General features: G+C 37.3%; 1 protein-coding gene across 1 annotated transcript in view; it reads right to left on the reverse strand.

Moving 5' to 3' along the window:
* banp (BTG3 associated nuclear protein) overlaps positions 1-19,786 on the reverse strand; it is a 39,415-nt gene that overhangs the window by 12,717 nt on the left and 6,912 nt on the right. The window contains exons 8-11 of the mRNA XM_014469966.2: positions 14,934-15,092; positions 13,320-13,441; positions 12,142-12,213; positions 10,221-10,265 (exon numbers count right to left, since the gene is read on the reverse strand). Of these exons, the coding sequence (XP_014325452.1) occupies positions 10,221-10,265; positions 12,142-12,213; positions 13,320-13,441; positions 14,934-15,092 (398 nt within the window). The remainder of the gene's footprint in view (positions 1-10,220; positions 10,266-12,141; positions 12,214-13,319; positions 13,442-14,933; positions 15,093-19,786) is intronic.

Raw genomic sequence — 19,786 nt, forward strand, 5'->3', positions numbered from 1 at the left:
TGGAAATACTAAACCAAGACAGGAAAAAAAGGAAAAAAAAAACAAAACTTTTGGAGTTTGTGGTGCTTGAAACTTCCTCCCCATTTAGCAGCAGTCAACAACATCTGCAAAGCCTGGGCAGATGTTAAAGCAGAAACACCAGCCCTGGCTGGGTAGGCTATATCTAACTGGAAAGGGAGAGCGAGACTAAGGCTTGGCTGAAACTTGGTTGTGAAAACACACATTTATACCACCAATCGTCCAACAGCTTGTTTTGTGTGGGCTTGGAAAATAAAAAGAATGCCTTAAATATATCTCACAGCAGTCATTAAATTTCTTGGTTGATTGTTTTTTTTTTATTTTGTCTCTTAGGCTGGAGGCTTTATGTGACTGTAGCTGGGCCTCAGCAGAATGATAGAATGGAAAACAATAAGCTCTGTGATAGGAACCAAAATCTGCATAAATTAAAATGCAAGCTGATCTCAATAAATGAGAATGTCATCTAAAATGTAATAATGTAATTAAACTTTAAAGTGAACTTTTATGTTCTATAGATGATGCACACCATTTCAGTGTTTACAGAGTGCTATGTCCATGGACATTAATAAAAAGTTTAGTGGAGAGAAATATGAATTTTGGGTTTGAATTAATTTAAGGCAATAGTTATCCATAATAACAGACATACATGCTTGCCATGTAAGACACTGTGGGCATGGGACACCAAGTGCTTCATTGGTAGAGCAAGAGCACCTCAACACAGTTGTCCCTGGTTTGATTCCTGGCCTTGGGCCATTTACTGCATGTCCTCTCCTTTTCTTTCTGACATTATTCCTGTCAAGCTACAAATTAATAAAGGTCAATGAAACATTTTAAAGAAATAAAAAAAACCCTGTTGAATTTTACTTTTTGTATTAAATTACTGAAATAAATTAACTTAGCAATGATATTTTAATTTACAAAGATGTAACTGTATAAAACCAGTAAAAGTTCTTGGAGCTTTTTTCAGAGGGGGAAAAGGCATTAAGGCCATTCCTTTACACTTATCTACAGATAAGACACTGTGGGCACCTGGGCCAACACATAAAATTCCTATCGCCATGTGATTCTGTAGAATGCTTGTTTTATATGAACTTGTGGCCAAAAAACTTCCCATCTTTATCCCAAACACGACTGTTTCTGCACCACAGCTCTACACCTGCAACCAATCAAATCCTCCCTTGTATCCTTTGGTTTGCAACTCCCACCAACAAACTGGGAGTCACAATAAGGACTGACTCTGGGAGATTTTTTATGACCAAACCAGTTTGAACCAATTCCTGATCCAGAGCAGGAATACCAAAGGAGTCTGATGACAACAACAACGGGCCACAGAGAGGGGTCAAACTGACAAAAAAAAAACAAAGTGCCATGAAGACTTTCTCTGTTCTCTAGTTCAAATAAAACCCTTTTGTGCCTGATTGGCGAAGGCATTTTTACAATGCTAGTAAATTTTGGGATTTAGGATGTTGACTTTATCATGTTATCATGTTTCCAATTATCCTGTTTTATTCTGTGGAGCCAGAGAAGATGATATACACAGGTTGTAAAATTTAACCAACAAAAAAAAACACCCCTCGTAACAAGTCACTTTATCTCATGTTGATTCAGAAGCTGCAAACGAGTCTTGATGGAGAGAGAAGTTTCTTAAATCAAATATCCCTTTACTGACACCAGTAAACATGAAACAATTTTCTCATGTTTTTCATTCTTTATGACTTTAAACACCCATAAATACAAGTAAAGTGATACGTGGACAGAAGATGTTCAATGACTTATGACCGACCTACACTTAAAGCTAACAGGTTGCTCTGGAAGATGACCCCAAATGTACCCAGCACCAAGAATCCTACTGTTCCAGCTCTGATTTCAGATTTGCAGTGATCTGTCATCATCATCATTAGGTAGATTTTAATTTATCAGTACATCACATCTCTCAGGTAAATTCAGTTTGACTACTGGCAAAACACTTTTAAACTTTATCAAAAGAATGCTTGGGGTTAACTCCCCATTGACATTTATCTTGCTCTCTGTGAAAGATTTCTTAAACAGTCACAATAATAAACGCCAAAGGCTGTGAGTATTATATGCTGCTTAGTTATTCTCTATTTGTTTTTGCAAAGATAATTTTTCAAAACAGAAGTGTAGTTCTAACGCTGGCTTTGGTCCCAAGTCCATTCCGATATTTCCAAAATTCCCTGATAAAGATGTTTGCAGTGACTTGATGTGACATAAACTCTGTGACCACTTTAGGGTAGGTAAAAGCGGAAATGCAATAAACAGACCTGAAGCAACTTCATGTTGCTATTATGTCAATGTTGACAAAAATCTCTGTGGAATCTCTCTGATTCAATGCTAAATCAATGCAACAGAGAATTGGGGCAGCTCTGTTTGCAAAAGTGGAGCCAAATGAGTAATAGCAAGGTGTACCTAATAAAACTAATTGTGAAAGAACAAGTTAAATTATATGGGCACTAAATGCACTAAAACTAAAACCATTTTTTTTAAAACCATTTGATTCAAACCTGTCAGCTCTGGTGTGGATGCTGACTCACAGTAAAATCCATCTAAAACATCTGCTCCATCTTACTTGGAGCAAAACCTTCCTTTGCTTTGCCCCAAACGACAGACAAAAACACAAGTGGGGGTACCCTCTTCTGCACAACTGTGAAATGCTGACTCAAACATATGCATCAACATTCACGTTTAGAGCTTCAAGGAATTCCTCCAATCTTTTGCCCTCTGTCTCCAGGGCCTAATGCCACCAGGACACAAAGCAGACCACAACTCCTTTGAAACAAAATCTGCCAGTTGGTCCCTAAATTCTCAAGTGTTTATGTACATCCCACTAATACGACAGATTGGTCATAAAACATCTTGTTTGCATCATCTCGTCTCTGTTATTCTCCCAGAGCTCTGTGAATCACAGGCATCATAACAACCACTTCCACACCAGAAACAACACTCAAAAAAAGGGGGACAAGTGAGCAACCCAGGCCAGCACATATCACACCACACCATGTTTCCTGCAAGGTTAAGCCTACACATTTCTCATCTGCTTTTTGTTTGGAAAGAACAAATCAGAACAAAGTGTAATTTCCATGCCAGACCCTTCTCAGTGGAGCTGTCGTTTCTGGCTGTTGTCACACAAATGCAATAAAGAGCATCCCCATTTGTGTTACAAAATGGTTTGGGAAGAGTTGGGGTCAGACACAATAAAAAGTTATAGTTTTTTTACAACCATTTTGTCACTTCTATCTCACGTATTTGGTCTTTCAAAATAATTTGTTCCTTTAATATCCACTCATCATCTCTTAACACTTTTTCTTTTCTTCCGGGTGCTGCTGTGCTTACAAGATCTGGCAGCAAAGCTGGATGGGCCAGTGCCGAGCTGGATTCTCTTCTGTGACCCAGTTCCCATACTGACCATGAAGAACATCAATTCGGATGGTGCAACAGATGCGGGGAAACATGTGCTGACCGAAGAAAATGGCAGCAGTTCAACTATGGTGAGGAAGAGAACTGGTGGGACAGTGTCCAGACTTCAGAGAAACATGTCTAAAACCCATAACGAACGGCTGTCAAGTCAGTCACTTGTAAATGATGCGAGTTGATGACAAGATCAGTGAAATTAGAAAAGCCTTTTAGGGCTCTCTTGAGATGTGCCGGATTTTCCCAGATAGCCATGATAAAGGGTAATGATATCTGGAGGTGGAACTTCTCCAACACTGCTGGCTTACTCAACATGGGATTTGATGCCTTTCTGAAAGTTTTATTAGATATGTTTAGCTATTTCCTGCTCTCATAAATTAGATTCAGAAGGCCTTTAATGTACATATTTTCTCATCAGTTCTTAAAATCCCAAACTATTGCACGACAGTAGCATTAAAAACTAACAACCAGTCCGTTAGTGAGGTCATTTATTCATACATTCAGCAGCTCTGACCTTATCCTGGGCACTATTGTTGAAGTATAGTTTTTGTTGTAAAATGTTAATTTCTAGATTGTGGGGAATTTTATTGCTCTTAATTTAGAAATGATTTGCTTTAATGATATGACATGTCCACAAGATCCCTGAACTCCAACAGGGACAAATGCAAGAGGTTTATAGATTGACAAAACACATTTAGCAAATAGAATGGACGACTGTAACATTGAAGCAAGGTGCAGCATCCTCCATCTTTCAAAAAGCCCCAAAAAATTAAATACCCAGAGTTCCTTCCAAAGTTGGTCAACTTGCAAATTAAATAACTTTGAAACTTAGGTTTCAAGAGGGTATTAAGTCTGACAGCTCCAAGTTCATTCAAAGCACTGAAACCACCTCATCTGGCTTTGTGACAACATGATTATGCACAAGTAATTCTTGGATTTAAGGCATGAAGGTTAATTTCAAGTTTGCCAGATGACAAAACAAGAAAAACTGTTCCGTTTGACTGATAAAAAAAAACAACTAAACTGCATGTCTGAAAAATCTTAACCTTGCTCACATCGTCTCCAACACATGGTATTGCTATGCCATTTCAACAGCAAGTCAATGAAACCAATATGCTTTAAAGATAAAGCAAGCTTTAAGATAAAAACATCCTTAAGGTCATAGGCATCTTTAGACTCAGTTCACCTTTCATTTAAACAGTTGCCTAAAGTTGCCAAGAAAATGCTAATTTTGTTGAACAGAGTAATTGAAGAGATTCCATCTGGAACTGCTGTCAAGTGAACCCAAACACATGGATTATAGAGCTGTGCTTTCGCCAATACTACTTTTTTTTTTTCCATTTTCAATACTTTTCAAAACCAGAATGTAAGTCTACATACTGTATAAGAACAAAAGAAACCAAGTGAACAAAGATTACTGTGCGGTCAGTTTGTTTGAGTAAGTGAACCAGCAGAAGGCATAATCTCAATCTCCATGTACTAATATTACACCCTGCAACACGACTCAGTATTGCAGCGGGTATTCTATATCAGCTGTTGTCAATTTCTAGCCATTTTTAGGACATAACATGCAAACCAGACGTCTCATCTTTCTTTTCGCTCCCCTAATGTTTTTTTTTCATCTTTTCACTTCAGCCACTCCTCCTAATCAGTCTTCTTTCATCTTCCAATCTTCCCATTTGGTCTGAATCAGCATGGTAAGATCACAGCACAGACAGAAAAGCTCCAGATAAGACGTTACGAACAGGGTAGAACAGTAAAAGACTAGTTATTTTATATTTTCATGAGTCTGCCTTCTCTTTTCCTCAGACAGATTTTATTATGCAAACTAGGACATTTGGATCCTTGTTGACCAGTTTTGTTTTGACCTTCAGCTGGCAGAGTTGCTCTACTTTTAGTTTGTAACTGTCTCTTTTCATCTGTGCAAAACACCTTAAACTAAACTACAAAACTGTAATTTGTACCCAGGCAGTGGGCCAAGAATACACAGCTTATGTTCTGCTTATTTAATGTGCTCGGTCAAACTGGTTCAGTCTGACTGAGCACAAATGTGTCCAAACAATGGACACATTTGTCCACTGTGTGTACCATGGACAAATTGTACACGCAAAGGTCAGTCTACAGCCCTCTAAGCATTTTAGTTTAGCCTCTTTTATTAAGAGCAAATAAAGTGTTACTCTTTGCACAAAGCTGAACCTTTTATTCTCTCATTAGGGTCCAAATGTATTTACTTATCTTTATAGGGAAAATGTGCTTCAGATTGTCAATTTGAAAGATATTGTGGAAGGTAAATTCAGTGTTTTTCTTATGTTTTTCCTCAACGTGTTACAAGATTTGCCTAAACATTTTCATAAAAAAGAAAAGGCAAGACAATGAGGACTATATTTTCTTATTTATGGGCTTTATGATTGTCTACTAGCAAAACAAAAGTAATAGTCCAAGACATGCAGCGTTAGCCAGGCAGATAGGTCTTTAAAATAATGATTGTCAAGGATAGAATAACAAATAACACAAAACTTTACATTTTTAAAAACAAGGAATAGGTGCACTTATTGAAATAGCATCATGCTGAGTGTATATTTAGCTGACAGACCTATGGGTCACTGAATAAAATAGATGGGACAATAAAGGAGAACTATCTGCAAATTCTTCAACTTCACCTCAAATGAACAGCTAGATTATTTAAACTTGGATAGAATTGGACATTCCAACAGGACAATGACTAACACTCGTCAAAACCGGATTTTGTAAGTTATAAACTTTTGAAATAATCCTGACATGAACCAATTGAAAATGTGTAGCTTATGTGAAAAAGCCAAGTCAGTGCCGGGAAAAACTATTTAAATATTTGAGTAAACTGCACCATTAGTAATAATAACAGCGGTCAAACACTTTGCCAGAATTGAATCAGAAACTTCTTGAAAACTTGCTGAAGGACATTAATCCAAATATGGTGATTGTGAGTAGATTATAGAAATCTGAATGCAAATCAAAAAAGCATTAACCTAAATGCCAATATACTTGCAAAGTATGTACTACAATTTATTATCAGCATTATGACATGGCAACAGCTTTGAGGCAAACTAACACATACTATTAGTAAAACAAACATAATTAGGACATTGTGACTGATTTTGCAAGGACAAAAGTATTTAAACAAGCATTTGCCTGCACCTATCCCCAGTGGAGATAAAAGGATTAAACTGACAAGTAATTATTAAATTGCTCTCATCATCTCTCCTAAAGCCAGGGTTGGAGCCATCTTTGTCCTTAAAACATAACACCTAAATCTGACATGTGACATAATATAAAAGATGCTCTAGTTTGGAGACTGCGGCTAAATACACGTTACATGAAATCTGCATAAATTATCTTGATCTGACAGATGAATGTTTGCCAATGTGTATTTTAATACTTAATGTCAGTGGGATAACAACTGAGGATTATCTTTTCAGAGGTCTTTGCAACTTGCAAGACCTCTGAAAGAGCCTATTGTTCAAAACCCCATCTGTAGGAAGCTGTTAAAACTCCAAGCGTCCAGATACGGCAACAAACAATTGTTTAATAGATAACAAATCTGAAAGCAGTCTAGATCCAACCTGTGAATGAAACCATTTGTTGGTTAATATAACCTAGAGTTATTAGAAGTGTCAGGTGGGCTTTAAAAGACAGGTGTGACCGCAGTTACACCACAGGAACTGTTTAATAACGGGGAGGAATAGTCTCAGAGGAAGAAAAAGAACAAGGTTTGGGATGCGATGAACTGCATAGGCAAAGTTACACCAACACAGCCCCAGCACTATTCTACCATATTACAAAAACAGTGAGATCATGCCTAAATGTAAACACACAAATTAAAACGTCCAAGGAGGAATAGATCAGAATCATGTCCAATGATTTTGCTTTGTAGAAGATTTTGATGAGCTCTGTTCCAAAACACACCACAACTATCCTGATAAGGGAAAATATTTTATAATTTTGCAGCTTGCAAAAGATCTGCTCAGTGTCTTATCTGTTTGAATAAACTCTAAAGCTACTATTATGCTTGCTTAGGCCCAGTTTCCTGTGCATGTCATGATGATCTTTCTGTGTGTAATCAGATTTAAAGTTTGCCCTTAGATTTGCCTGCCCTCTGGTCCATGAGAATATGACAGCAGAGAGGCTTCCATTGTTGTACTCAATCGTTGAAAGAATGGGACGCTGTGATTGGGTTTGCAGAGTCAAATGGGAATGCAGCCAAAACAAACACATATCATGAAAAACAAAAATGGGAGTATTTTATTGGAGAGAGCTCCCAGACACTGCCTTGGGAGTTTTGTGTTTGTGTAGTGTTTTAGTTTGCATACCCTTACAGAGCAAAAGCCTACCCGCTGTAGCCAATTTACATATAAAATGCTTTAACTTGTAAATGCAAGTAGTCATGGCATCATTGCACAGTAAACCTGACAGATATGATGGAAATCTTTTAATGGGTAGTTCATGAACTCTTTAGAGGATTTGGAAATGTGCATCAGGACGCTAAATCTAAACCAAATCTGACTTCAAAACTTGGTTAGGATCCTAAAGAGAGGAAGAGAGCGAGAGAGACACAGGAATGCTGCCATCAGGCTCAGCGAGCGGGTCATTCGAGGACATCAGCTTGCATGTGTGATTGAGTGTGTGAGAGAGGGGGAGCTACAGGATGTGCGGTGACTACCTCAATCAATTGAAAACACACGCGGAGCTAAACAGCCAGTAAAGAATACAAACAACAACAAAATCCCTCATATAAAGCAGATGCATTCACACATCACAAATGTGTCCAGAGCTTATAGCATCTTGAATCTATAAGGAAACATAATCACAGAGATCCTAAAAGGCCAATAAAATGTGGAAATTGTTGGGCAAAAGTTTGCGTTTGTGGGTGGTTTGTAGCTCCTCTCATGCAGAAAGCTTTTATATAGGGAAGTGACCACTAACTTAATTCATGACTCGAGAGAATCTAGTAATTAAACAGGCAATCTTACTTTGATACCTTTATAAAAATACAGTGCTCATGCAGAAGTCATTCATCATTTAAGAGAAAAAAGATGGTATTCAGCTGTTACATAAAACACCTGCTGTGGCAAAGTAACCAAAAACAGCACAGCCAGCAGACGACCAGCGTGAGAAAAGACTTCCTCTCCTAAAGCCCTGTCTCTAGACAAACAGGATCGAATCATGAATGAGAAATTATAGCTGTCTTCACGCATCCATATGTGACCGGCGATGGTTGAGCGCAGGCCAAGTCAGTTCTGAACGACACAAACTTGGACTGTAGAAGAGGGAACAGAGAAACTGCCTTTTGCACAAAAAAAAAAACAAAACAAAGTATGGTAAAAACGAAACAGAAGACTAAGGGCGACACAAACACACTGCCAACCATGTAGGTCATTTGAATCTAACTGGTAAATTTATATTATGTCAGACTGAATAGTTATGAGTGGTGGGAAACAAATTACAGACTGGTCATGTTAATTGGCACCCCTGGTTAAGTTGTGGAAAAAGCTTTAAAATAAATTAATGTTTACTGCTGTAGCAAAACACACTGAAAAATGTAGGAAAATCGTCACTTTCTTTTAAGCATGTTTAGTTAACTGGAAAAAAAGCAACAGAAAAATGCACACTCAGGAAGAACTGTTTTTTATAAAATCACTAGTGGCATAATTGTTGCTGCCAATATTTTGTATAACCCTCTTTTGCCAACAGCACAGAACGTCAATTTCCCCTATAAACATTTCACAAGGTTGGAGCACCATCAGAGAGTGATATATTCTAAGGCTTTTAGGTCTGGCAACTGAGACAACAATATAAGAGAGTTGATTTTGTGTTGGTGACCCATTTCTGCACTGATGTGGTCATATTCGATTTGGATCAATAGGTTGTTGATAGACACAATCACCATGCATTTTTAAGTTTCTGAAAGAGACCGCAGGATTTTTTCTCAAAATAGAACATCTTAAAACCCTTTAATTACCAATACTTCATGAGGCTAAGAACTCAAACGAGCTTCTATAAGGTTTGATATACTAGCTGTGGGACTAAAGGCCCACAGCATCAAAAATCTACCACCACTCCTAACAGTGGACTTGAACTGCTTTTTCCCATATTTAACCTTTGCTTTACAGTAAATCCAGTAGTAGTGTTGGTCAGAGTGAGAGCTGAAGTCTCAACTGTGCTTGGCAAACTACAGAAAACTTTTTTTTATGGTATTCCATCCTTTTATGGAGAATAGCTGAGACAAAAAGTAGCTATCTTTGGTGCAGTTCTTTAGCTGTGATCTTTTTATCCATCTTTTTTACAAATAATCTCACTATTAATGTTGGCAAGATAACACTGGATCAATACCCAGGCCAGCGACTAGTGCCTAAAAGAAAAGGGTCTCTGGGTCACATCATGGACCCAGAGATCCATGACTTTCCAGGAAAGTTAAGTAAGTAGAAGTTCTTGGGAAAATAAATCAACAGCAAATTTTGGAGGCATTGTTCGGTGTGCCGCTAGTAATATTGTTTAGAATGAGTGTTTCTCTGTGCACTGAACTAACTGAATAAATATGCCTTTTGACTTCTTCCAGTGTATAAGGTACTATTCCAGAGTGACGCAACTTCTTTAGCATATTCATCATCTTGATCTGTTTTTAGTTTAACACTTATTGGCCAAGTAAATGGTGGATGCAAGGATTTCTTTAGAGCTAAAGTAAAACAAAGAAGAAACGATGGAATAATTAGTCTTTCATGTCTGGTGTTTACTCTTACCTGTCCGTCCTGGCCGACGTGCACCTGATGAATCTGGAGGTTTCCCTAAAATAAATAAATGAAGCGTCAAATAGTGAGTCAAGTCATTAAACACTGCCAAGTCTTTGACTTCCTATGAACTAGATGTAAAAAGCCAATGGTGAGGGATGAAAAGTGTCGAACTAGTTTGTTTTTGCCAACTTCTACATGATAAGACAGCTCTGTTTTGCACACCGAGTAGTTGGCCGTGTTTACACAGATCATAATGAGAAGCGAATGAAATGCCCTTGTATTGATGTCAGCGTCTATATTATTTCTGGCTACATCAAGGCTTCTGTAAACAAAAATAATCTGCTTATGACACTGTAACCATTGTAAAACCTCTGAACGCCCACAATCACATTAACAAAAACATATGAGAGGAAAACATCCAAGGCTCAGCTGGTTTTTTTTTCATTTTGCTAATTGTATTCATGTACACATGCAACTCTGTCTGAGCTTCCATATGACCAGAGTCGTACAGTCTCAGAGGCAGTTCATTTCCTTTTCAAGCCCGCTCAAACCAATGTCTTTGATGAAAGGGGCCCGTTCCTAATGAAAACATATTCTGTGAGTGGCAGCTGGCAGAAGTGGGATTTTGTTGCTAAGCTTTGAACTCCAAAAAAACAAATAATATCTTGAAATAGGAAGAAGGCAGGAGGGGAAAAAAAGCTGGGCTCAGCCACAAAGAGCAGGAAAAGCTTTAGAGGTTTTCTGCCTCCAATTTATTGTGTCTCCCTCGCTCAGTTTTGCATTTCTCACAGAAGGTCCTTTAGCACTATTACTGAACAGGAAATGAGAAAAACACTTAGTTGAAGTGTCAAATGCTTTTGCACAAATGTCAAGCTGTCACCCATGTACAACATGTATCATGTTGAGTATTTGATTACATGTAGGTGTGCATGTGTGTGTGTATACAGAGTGGCGCCATGAAAAGAATCTTTCTCCCACAGCCTTGTAAAAATCATTAAGAACAATGCTGATGCAGGAATTTTTCTCCTGTAGTTTGTGTGGTTTGGGGGTAAAATATGATTTTAACTGGCAAACTATGTGCACATGCTGTGAAGTCTGATGGGGGTACAATGAGTCACCTGAGCATTGGACAGAAACAAAACTCTGCAGAAGCTGCTACAAACTGTAAAAACAAAAAATTCAGAGCTCAAGGTAACAACTTTAGCTATGCAGTTCAACTCATAGCTAAAGTGAGTTGAACTCATTGAACTTTTCACTTTTTGCAACATCACAGACACATAGTGTTTTTCTAGTGAAAATATCTTCAAGCAGTTTAAATAAGAAAACTAAATTGCAACTTTTTAGCAAAATATGCAAGCTTATTTTAAGGCAATAATTAATTGATATTGATTTAAAAAAGGTTTTAATGCAATTGGGAGATTACAGTGTATCACAAAAGTGAGTACACCCCTCACATTCCTGCAGATATTTAAGTATATCTTTTCATGGGACAACACTGACAACATATAGCTCTATATACCACCTATAATGTCCAACCCCGCTGTATCTATAAGTGAAGTGCAATATCTATGGGAAAATAATTTGTCCAAAGTTCTTAAAGGGTTTAATGTTTATCTTCCACAAAAAAATGACATTTCTTAAATAAAAAATACGATAGTCAAAAACAGAAGTCAGTTGGATATTGTAAGTCAGTTCCATAACAAACTCTCAACAATCTGGCTTCTAAAAAATGGCAGCTGTAGATATCATTAACTTTATTTCCAGGCAGCCTCTCAAACATGAATGAGGTGTAACAGATATGAGATGGTTTTAAAAAAAAAAAAACAGTGATGAGATGCTTGTATCATTTAACAGCATCTGTTCGGAAAACGAGTTCGGAAAATTGGTCCGATATTTGACTTCTGTCAGACGAGCACTGATAAAAACTTGCCTCACTGTCCTGCGTGATCTGCACCTCTTCGCCTTGTGGCACCTGGGCGATGTGCAGCTGTCCCTGTGGAATCTGAGACACAAGAGGAAAGGGACACAAGTTTTTATTTAAAATGCATGATTTTGTGACAAAGTGTGGCTTTTAACTAACTCAATGACTTCGGGATGCAAGTTCAAATAAATGAGAATAATCAGAAGGTGTGACGTGTCAAACACACTTGGCTCAGTTAAGGTCAAATTTTAAGATCCAACAATAAAAAAAAGAGAGTGGAAAATGGCCATGGGAGAGTTCCAAAGCTTATGTTGTAAAACTAATACTGCATTTGTAAACAACATCATCATACAATCGAATCTGGCGGTGGTAGTATGACGGTCTGGGGTTGATTTGATGCTTTATTACCATAACTTGATGTAGGTAACCATGAACTTTGCTCTCTACTAGAAAATACGGAGGAAGAATCTAAAGCCATCAGTTTATAACCTCATGCTTAAACATTAATTATATTCCATAATGGCACAAAATGCAGCATTGGCCTAAAATAGCAGCATCTGCTTCATTTCAACATACAACTGTTTTACCAGCCATTTCATTTAATCTACAGATCATTTCTGAAGCATGATCTTGCTCAGTCATTTGAAGTTTTAGATGTCTTTGATTGCTTCTTTACTTTTTACAGGAGGAAAACAAATTTCAGAATTATGCTTTGTGGGAAAACTGCTCACAGGTTTTCTCATAAGGTGTTTAATCTCACATCTATTGTTGTGGCTCAAGGGATGTTTTAAATCGAATACTTCAGATGATTTCAGGACACTGGGAATTTAGTTTATTTACTTTTTCTTTAACAGCCCACCCATATGTCGCAGTGGGCCTCAATGTGACCTTTGGCCATGGCATGTGTTAATGGCCAATCCATCACTCAGCATCCATTAGTCTTTTATTAATTTATAGGTTGGTCAATATTTCCCCAGTGTCACTGTAGTGGGTGGTATGAACTATCCCAGTCATGCTCTGTGGGACTCCTAAATGAAACTGAAACCCAGGATGTGGGGGACAAAAAAGAGGATGGAAAGCCAAATTTTAGAAACTAATATGTAGAGATAAAAAAGGAGGTCTTGTAATTAAGAAAATGCATTCCGAAGGATTTACAGAAAGTGAAAAATGGAACATTTGATACGCACCACCTGAACCTGTCCATCTTCACCAATACGATGGAACTGGACCTGCTGATTGGCCAGTGTGTAATGCAGGGTCTGCTGGGTGGCGGTCTCTATTTGAGCAGCTTCATCTGAGATACCTTCCTCTGCACAAAATAACAAAAAGATGAATCAGTGTGGAACGTCAGAGCACACAGGGCGAGAAAGTTCAGTAACCAAGAACAATTATATAGAATCAAATATGAGGGATCTGTAGCCGGAAGGCGTCATAAAATTACAAAATTCCGAAGCTCTCTGGTTGCTGACAATTCAAGATTTAAACATATTTATGGTCTAGCAACAACATTCTCAGGTTAGTGATGCTCTGATAAATAGGTTGGTTTTCACTTGATCAGCAAGTCAGACACTGAATATTTTTTTCATACCCCTTCTATGAATCAAAACTAAGAACTTTTAAACTTTTCAGTCTATAAACATCAACCTCCTGCACAATCCTTACATTCGAGTTTAACAAAAAAATCTGACAAAGGTCAGGGACACATTCCTTGGATCATAAATAACAATATTTCTGTTATTCTATCATTTTCTGCTAGATTAAAATTTATTACCCCTATCAAAGGACTTCAACATTGGCCAAATAAAGCCTGCAAGTCATCATAAAAAATATATATATATTTAGGCAACAAAAGCCTATTTAAAGAAAAAAATTATGATCATTGCTTCTAAGTGAAGCCAGACTACCTCTCTGTAATATAGTCATTTGTTTTATTTTCCACACACGTCACTACATAATACAGACATTTTGAAGATCAACACTCCCTCTTATCGTTCATTATTACAGATGTGTGGTGAATTATAAAAAAAGAAATGTTTCTCAGTACTTTAGCTGATGAGGGATGGGACCCCAGATGGCTGATAAAAAAGCTAAAGAGCTTGTTTCACACAAATGAAAATCCTCTTTTTCAGTTCATTAGGATGGAATTTGAGTCGAAACTGAATGATTGTTTGGTCCCTGTGTGTGTACTACATGTTGACGGATGCGCCAACTGAACTAGCATTTGTGTTAAACACACTAGGGCGTGCATGGCTTGAAAAGGCAGGGCCTGACAATCCGCCCCTACGGTAGTATGGGCTCACAGGATATTAGGCTTTCCTCTGCAGGCCTGCTTTTCTCTGGTCAGAGGTGAGGGGTGATAACTCAAAGAAAGTGGGAAGTACAGAATGCTTTGTGTATGGACTCTAAACAGCTGCAGTGCTACACATTGGTTCCAGTTGCATAAATGCATTTATATAGGAGATAAAATAAGATGTATTTGAATGCACAACCTGTGACGGTGTTGATTGCATTCAGATTGTGCTGACAGCAGGAGATTAATGGCTTTCAGAATATAATAAATATATTTTGCACCAGTGGAACTAGCAAAACAAGCTGAGCTTTTTTTTCATATAAACAGAAGCTGGATTTAATTTTTTGCAAGTGTGTACATCTGCACACTTTTCCTTTTCAAAACGTCGCACTTTCCTTAAACTCAAATTTCAAGAGCTGCCAAACTTTTTGTCACAATATGCATAAAACCAAAAAGTATAAAATATATATTTTATATATATTTTTACAGGCACCTGAGATCTATATTTTACCTGCCACCGTACTGCGTGGAGTGCGTTTGGAAAAGCTCTTCACTGCCAGGCTCTGGCCCCGCTGCTTGCGTCTCCAGGCGGTACGACACTTTGAATCGATGCTTTGCTTGATCCGGTACCAGTCTGATTCAGAGATGCCAAATTTGTGGAACAAGTGGCCTGAGAAGACATGGAGATTTTTTAATAATAAAGCATGAGGTTTGTACCTTTGAATGCCTGCACCAAGTTTACATACACTCACCACAGGGCATAAATCTCATTTCAGATTTTGGAATAGAAATTTATTATATTTTATTAGAACTATTATTTTTCCAACATGAAAAAATTATAAAACAAACAACTTCACATAGTTTTGAAATGTAAAATTATTGTGGAACTTCACTAATCCACATGGCTCAAATTTATTTATATATCCTGAATACAATTTTGTGGAAAGTCCCTGTCCAAGTTCTATGTTAACTGAACCCTTTTGCAGCCATAAACATGTTTCTAGAATAACCAGAGGAGAATATTTCACTCTTTTTTTTGGTAACATTTGTGGAGTTCATTTAAATTTGTTGGCTGTTTTTTATGCTTATGATGAGCAAATGTAAACCACTAACACCATGTGTATGCTGAGGCTGTAGCGGCACACTAATATCACAACACAATACGATACGCAATATTCTGCTCACGATACGATATATATAACGATATTCAGTGAACAATATGATTTGCTACGATTCAACACATTTTTAAGATTTTCTGAAAGATTTTAGAGGGACAGAGTGATTTTGGTGACATTCTGTGACTGTTCCATAAACCTGGATTAAATTAATTGAACTGATGTAATACTGGTGTAATAAATGTTGTTTTTGTGATATATTTGCTTTCTTTAAATGCTAATTGAGAGGCTTTGTGTATTTGGTTTTGCAGAAAAAGAACCTTTTTTGTCTTATTTACTTATATTAGATAATGTAATTTATCTATTTCATTATTTAATTAATTGTAATTGGTTGTTTCATTACATGTCATTTTTAATCTACATGTGCTACTGGGTAAAAATGTCATGTGTGATAGCTGTCATTTAATTCATGTGGATTTGATATAAAACTCATAGTAGGATTTAACGTATTGATGCTCGCAGATGAACAATCGAAGCTTTCTGAGGAAAAAAAATATCAATAAATAATGTAGACTCGACAAAATGACGCAGCCCTAATGTATATGTAGATATAAAAAAACAGCCAGCAGATAACTTTTAAATTAAATGTCTTGATAAAATAAATGCCTAAATAATCTTAAAATCTGCATTTTTGAATAATGCAGAATGTAAAAAAATAAATGTGACTCAACATCAATTTTTAACCACCACAAGATCTACAGGTTAAACATAATTTAGTTTAAGCATATAATCAACACATTAGCATTTAAAAAGTGAATGTAACCGCTGTCTGAGACCAGTTTCCGTCTCCACACCTTTTGGCAAGTTAACACAAGCCTAACTGTGACTTTTCCATCTCCCTGCATGGAGATATGTACAGGTGCATTCACTAGATGACTGGAGCCACATTATAAACTGTTAAGAGGGCGAGGGCCAACTGACAGCTCATTTCTATTTGGGTTAGCAACACAGTTACAACCTTTACTACCCGAGGATAGAAAATGAGACAGTGGGGTTATCTGATGGTACTGGTATGACACTATACAGCAGTCCTTCTGCACCTGATGGGTCCTGCACAGGCAAGTCAGGCAGGTGCTCTTTCATTCTTATTTTATCTTTTTTTTCCTCCCCTTCAAGGCATAATGAGTCAACCAAGAGTGAACTAGCCCTGCTCTTGCCTTTACATACTTCTGTGTCAGACCGAATCCGCATGTAACTGCACATATGAAATGCAAAGGTGCAAAGGGAACATAGGGACGAAAGAAGAAAAACGTCTTTGTGAATAACGCAAATGGAAAACAAACTCTGGAGGAAATAAAGCAACGATTGTGAGATTTTTTTTTTTTAAGTCATTTTTTAAAATTACACATTTAAATGTTTCACATGGGTACTCACAAGAAACACAAATGTGTGAAAAAGAAACGTTTAGAGCTATAAAGAGAAGTTCAATGCATGTCCCCAAGTTAACCTCTGCACAGCTGGTCAAGTGGCCTGAAGTGGGTGTGAAAGACAGATCTTTATCTATAGCAAATGGTGAGTAAAGAGGTGTATGGAGGTCTGGGAGGAGGGAGCATGGAACAATGTCCAACTGAAGTGAGATGCACTTTAGATACACAACGTGAAAAATAAGCACTGAACATGTTAATGTTTTTCTCAGTAAATATATCTCTAATGAGGCTATAAACATGAAACATGCATCAGCTGTAAACAAGAACCCAACAATTCCAGACATCCAAAGAAATAAAAACAGATTAAATTACGGGTAATGAAGTGGAATGACAGAGAATAAGCACTGAACACATCCAAAATGTATTCAATACTCGGTAGAAAAGCCCTATTTGGTAGCAAAACCTCAAGACGTCTCTCTTATGGAGAAACTAATGGAATACTCAGCTGGTAATGACCCATTCTTCCTCACAAACTGTTAAATGTTTAAAGGCCTCTGGGCCTCTTCTATGCTCTCTAATCTTCAGTTCTTTTAATAGATTTTCAGATGTGTTCATGTATGGTAGTTAACTCAATTATTCTAGCAGATATTCAACTAACATCTTCAGATTTTTAGCAGACTGTCTTGGCGCATTTTCCTATTCATCCTTCTTTCAATTATACCTCTAAACATGGTATGTGGAATGACAAAGAGATCAGTTTTGTAGAACTGGGGCAGTCAGTTAGCAATGCTGAATGCCACTATTCTGTCTATATACCAGAGTATATTCCCCCAGTATTTTGTTGCTTTGTTCAAATGTTGTGCAGCAAACATTGAATAAGCTTCAACATGATTTTTCTTCATAAGTGGGGTCCTATGCAATGAATGTTTAATTGAATCTATTGTGGTTCAGTGCATTACCAGATTTCATGAAAGAAAAACTCCTCATGCTCATTCCAGGTCTTTCTAAAGCTCTTTCCAAGTGCACCTTTGATATTGGACAAGTTTTGTCATTAATGTTTCGACACCTCTGTCAGAAACCATCCCAGAAGCACCGGGCCATGGCTGCATTGAGGTGAAATGATGTTCTTCCCACTTCATGATTATTGCTCCAACATTTCTCACTGGAATTTTCAGAAGTGTAGAAATACATCTGAAACCATCAGTATGCTCTTCAACAATAAATATTAAGGTTTTGAGAGGGCTCATCGATGCTTCTTGTGTGATCCCTTGGTAATAAGAAGTCTTTTAAAACAGGGCATTAGTAAGGACTCAACTGGCTATAGTAACTTCATATGTCAGACAGCAGGATTGTTTTCTAAAAACTTCTCATGCCTTCACACCTACTTTTCTTAATGCTTTCAATACTTACTTAGTGTCATTCTACTTAAATTCACGCAACTTAATTTATTGACCTATTTGTTTGGATTTCTTTGGATGTGTGAATTACTTGGTTTGGTACCAACATATGGTTTGAGTATTATGTCAATAGTCTCATTAAAAATGTATCTACAGAGTCTCATTAAAAATATATCTTCATACTTACTTTCTGGCTTTATGCCTCATTATGTCATGAAGGAATATTTCATTGAAGTATTTAAAAGAGGCATAAACTGTTAGAACATGTTGCAGCTGATGACACTGCTATTACGACAGCATTGTGAGGCTTATAAATACAAAAGTCTATTTCTGAAAGAGTCACTTAAAAATAAATCTGTCAACTACTGAAGGCCCAATTCTTCTCAAAGACCTACTGAATTGAGAGCGACTCCATTAACATCTTTCAACCAGACATGTGCATGTCATTTAAAGTTTGGTATGTACTAAAATGTGGTGCACATTAATGCGTGTATGGTATGATGAATGCATGTTGTTGTAAGCCACCATGGGAATACAGACTGTGGTCTGCTTCAAAGATCCATTCAACTCTACCCTGAAACGGAACAGGGACAAAATGTGGGAAGGTCTCAGAGAGTTAATTTATTCCTACAAGGAGCCATGATTTCAAACTAGATTTTACAACCTTTACTTCTACTTTACAGAAATAATGTAGTAATCATAAAACAGAAGGTAGACTGGGCCATTTTAGATGGTTATATTTTCTGTTTAACAATCACAGATACAAATCAGAATCACCTGCAAATTCAGTGGCCTTTTATATGAAAATTGCCAAAAGGTTTCCACTACTCAGATTTAATTAAGTGTTTTGGACTACTTTTCACAATATACTCTGATAAGACGGTGAAGAATTAGATGATGCAATGACATGTCAGTAGTAAAACTAAAAATAATCCTAAGTTACACTGTATGTAACAGGAAAAGCTATTTGGCCTCCATGTAGGAACACTGCATCAACTGTCAAAAATGATGCTCTGTTTATCATGCAGCAGTGCCATTTCACAACTAGTGGTACAACTAGTTGGATTGCATAAAGGTTATAAAAGGAGGAGGACTCCCTTCTTATTATTCACCTTAACCTCACCTCAGCATCTAGATGGTTGAAACCTGGACACACTTGGGTGAGACCAAACTACAATTGTCTCTAAAGAACATAAAAACTGCTTTGGTACAGACTGCTGTTTTGGAAACCTATGACCACAATCTTAGATGTTCAGATGTTCTGTTTAACCACCACGAATTGCTAAGATTGTGCAGCTCAGATGCACCTTCAAGACATTTTCCATGAGGACCTTTTAGGATACCTGACACTTCTGGGATCTCATATATGCAAATTAAGGTATTGTGAACTACTTCTCAGAGCTTGCTCTACCTCCTGCTTGAGGT

The sequence above is a fragment of the Xiphophorus maculatus genome, chromosome 2, assembly GCF_002775205.1.
Source record: "Xiphophorus maculatus strain JP 163 A chromosome 2, X_maculatus-5.0-male, whole genome shotgun sequence".
Taxonomy (NCBI): Eukaryota; Metazoa; Chordata; class Actinopteri; order Cyprinodontiformes; family Poeciliidae; genus Xiphophorus; species Xiphophorus maculatus.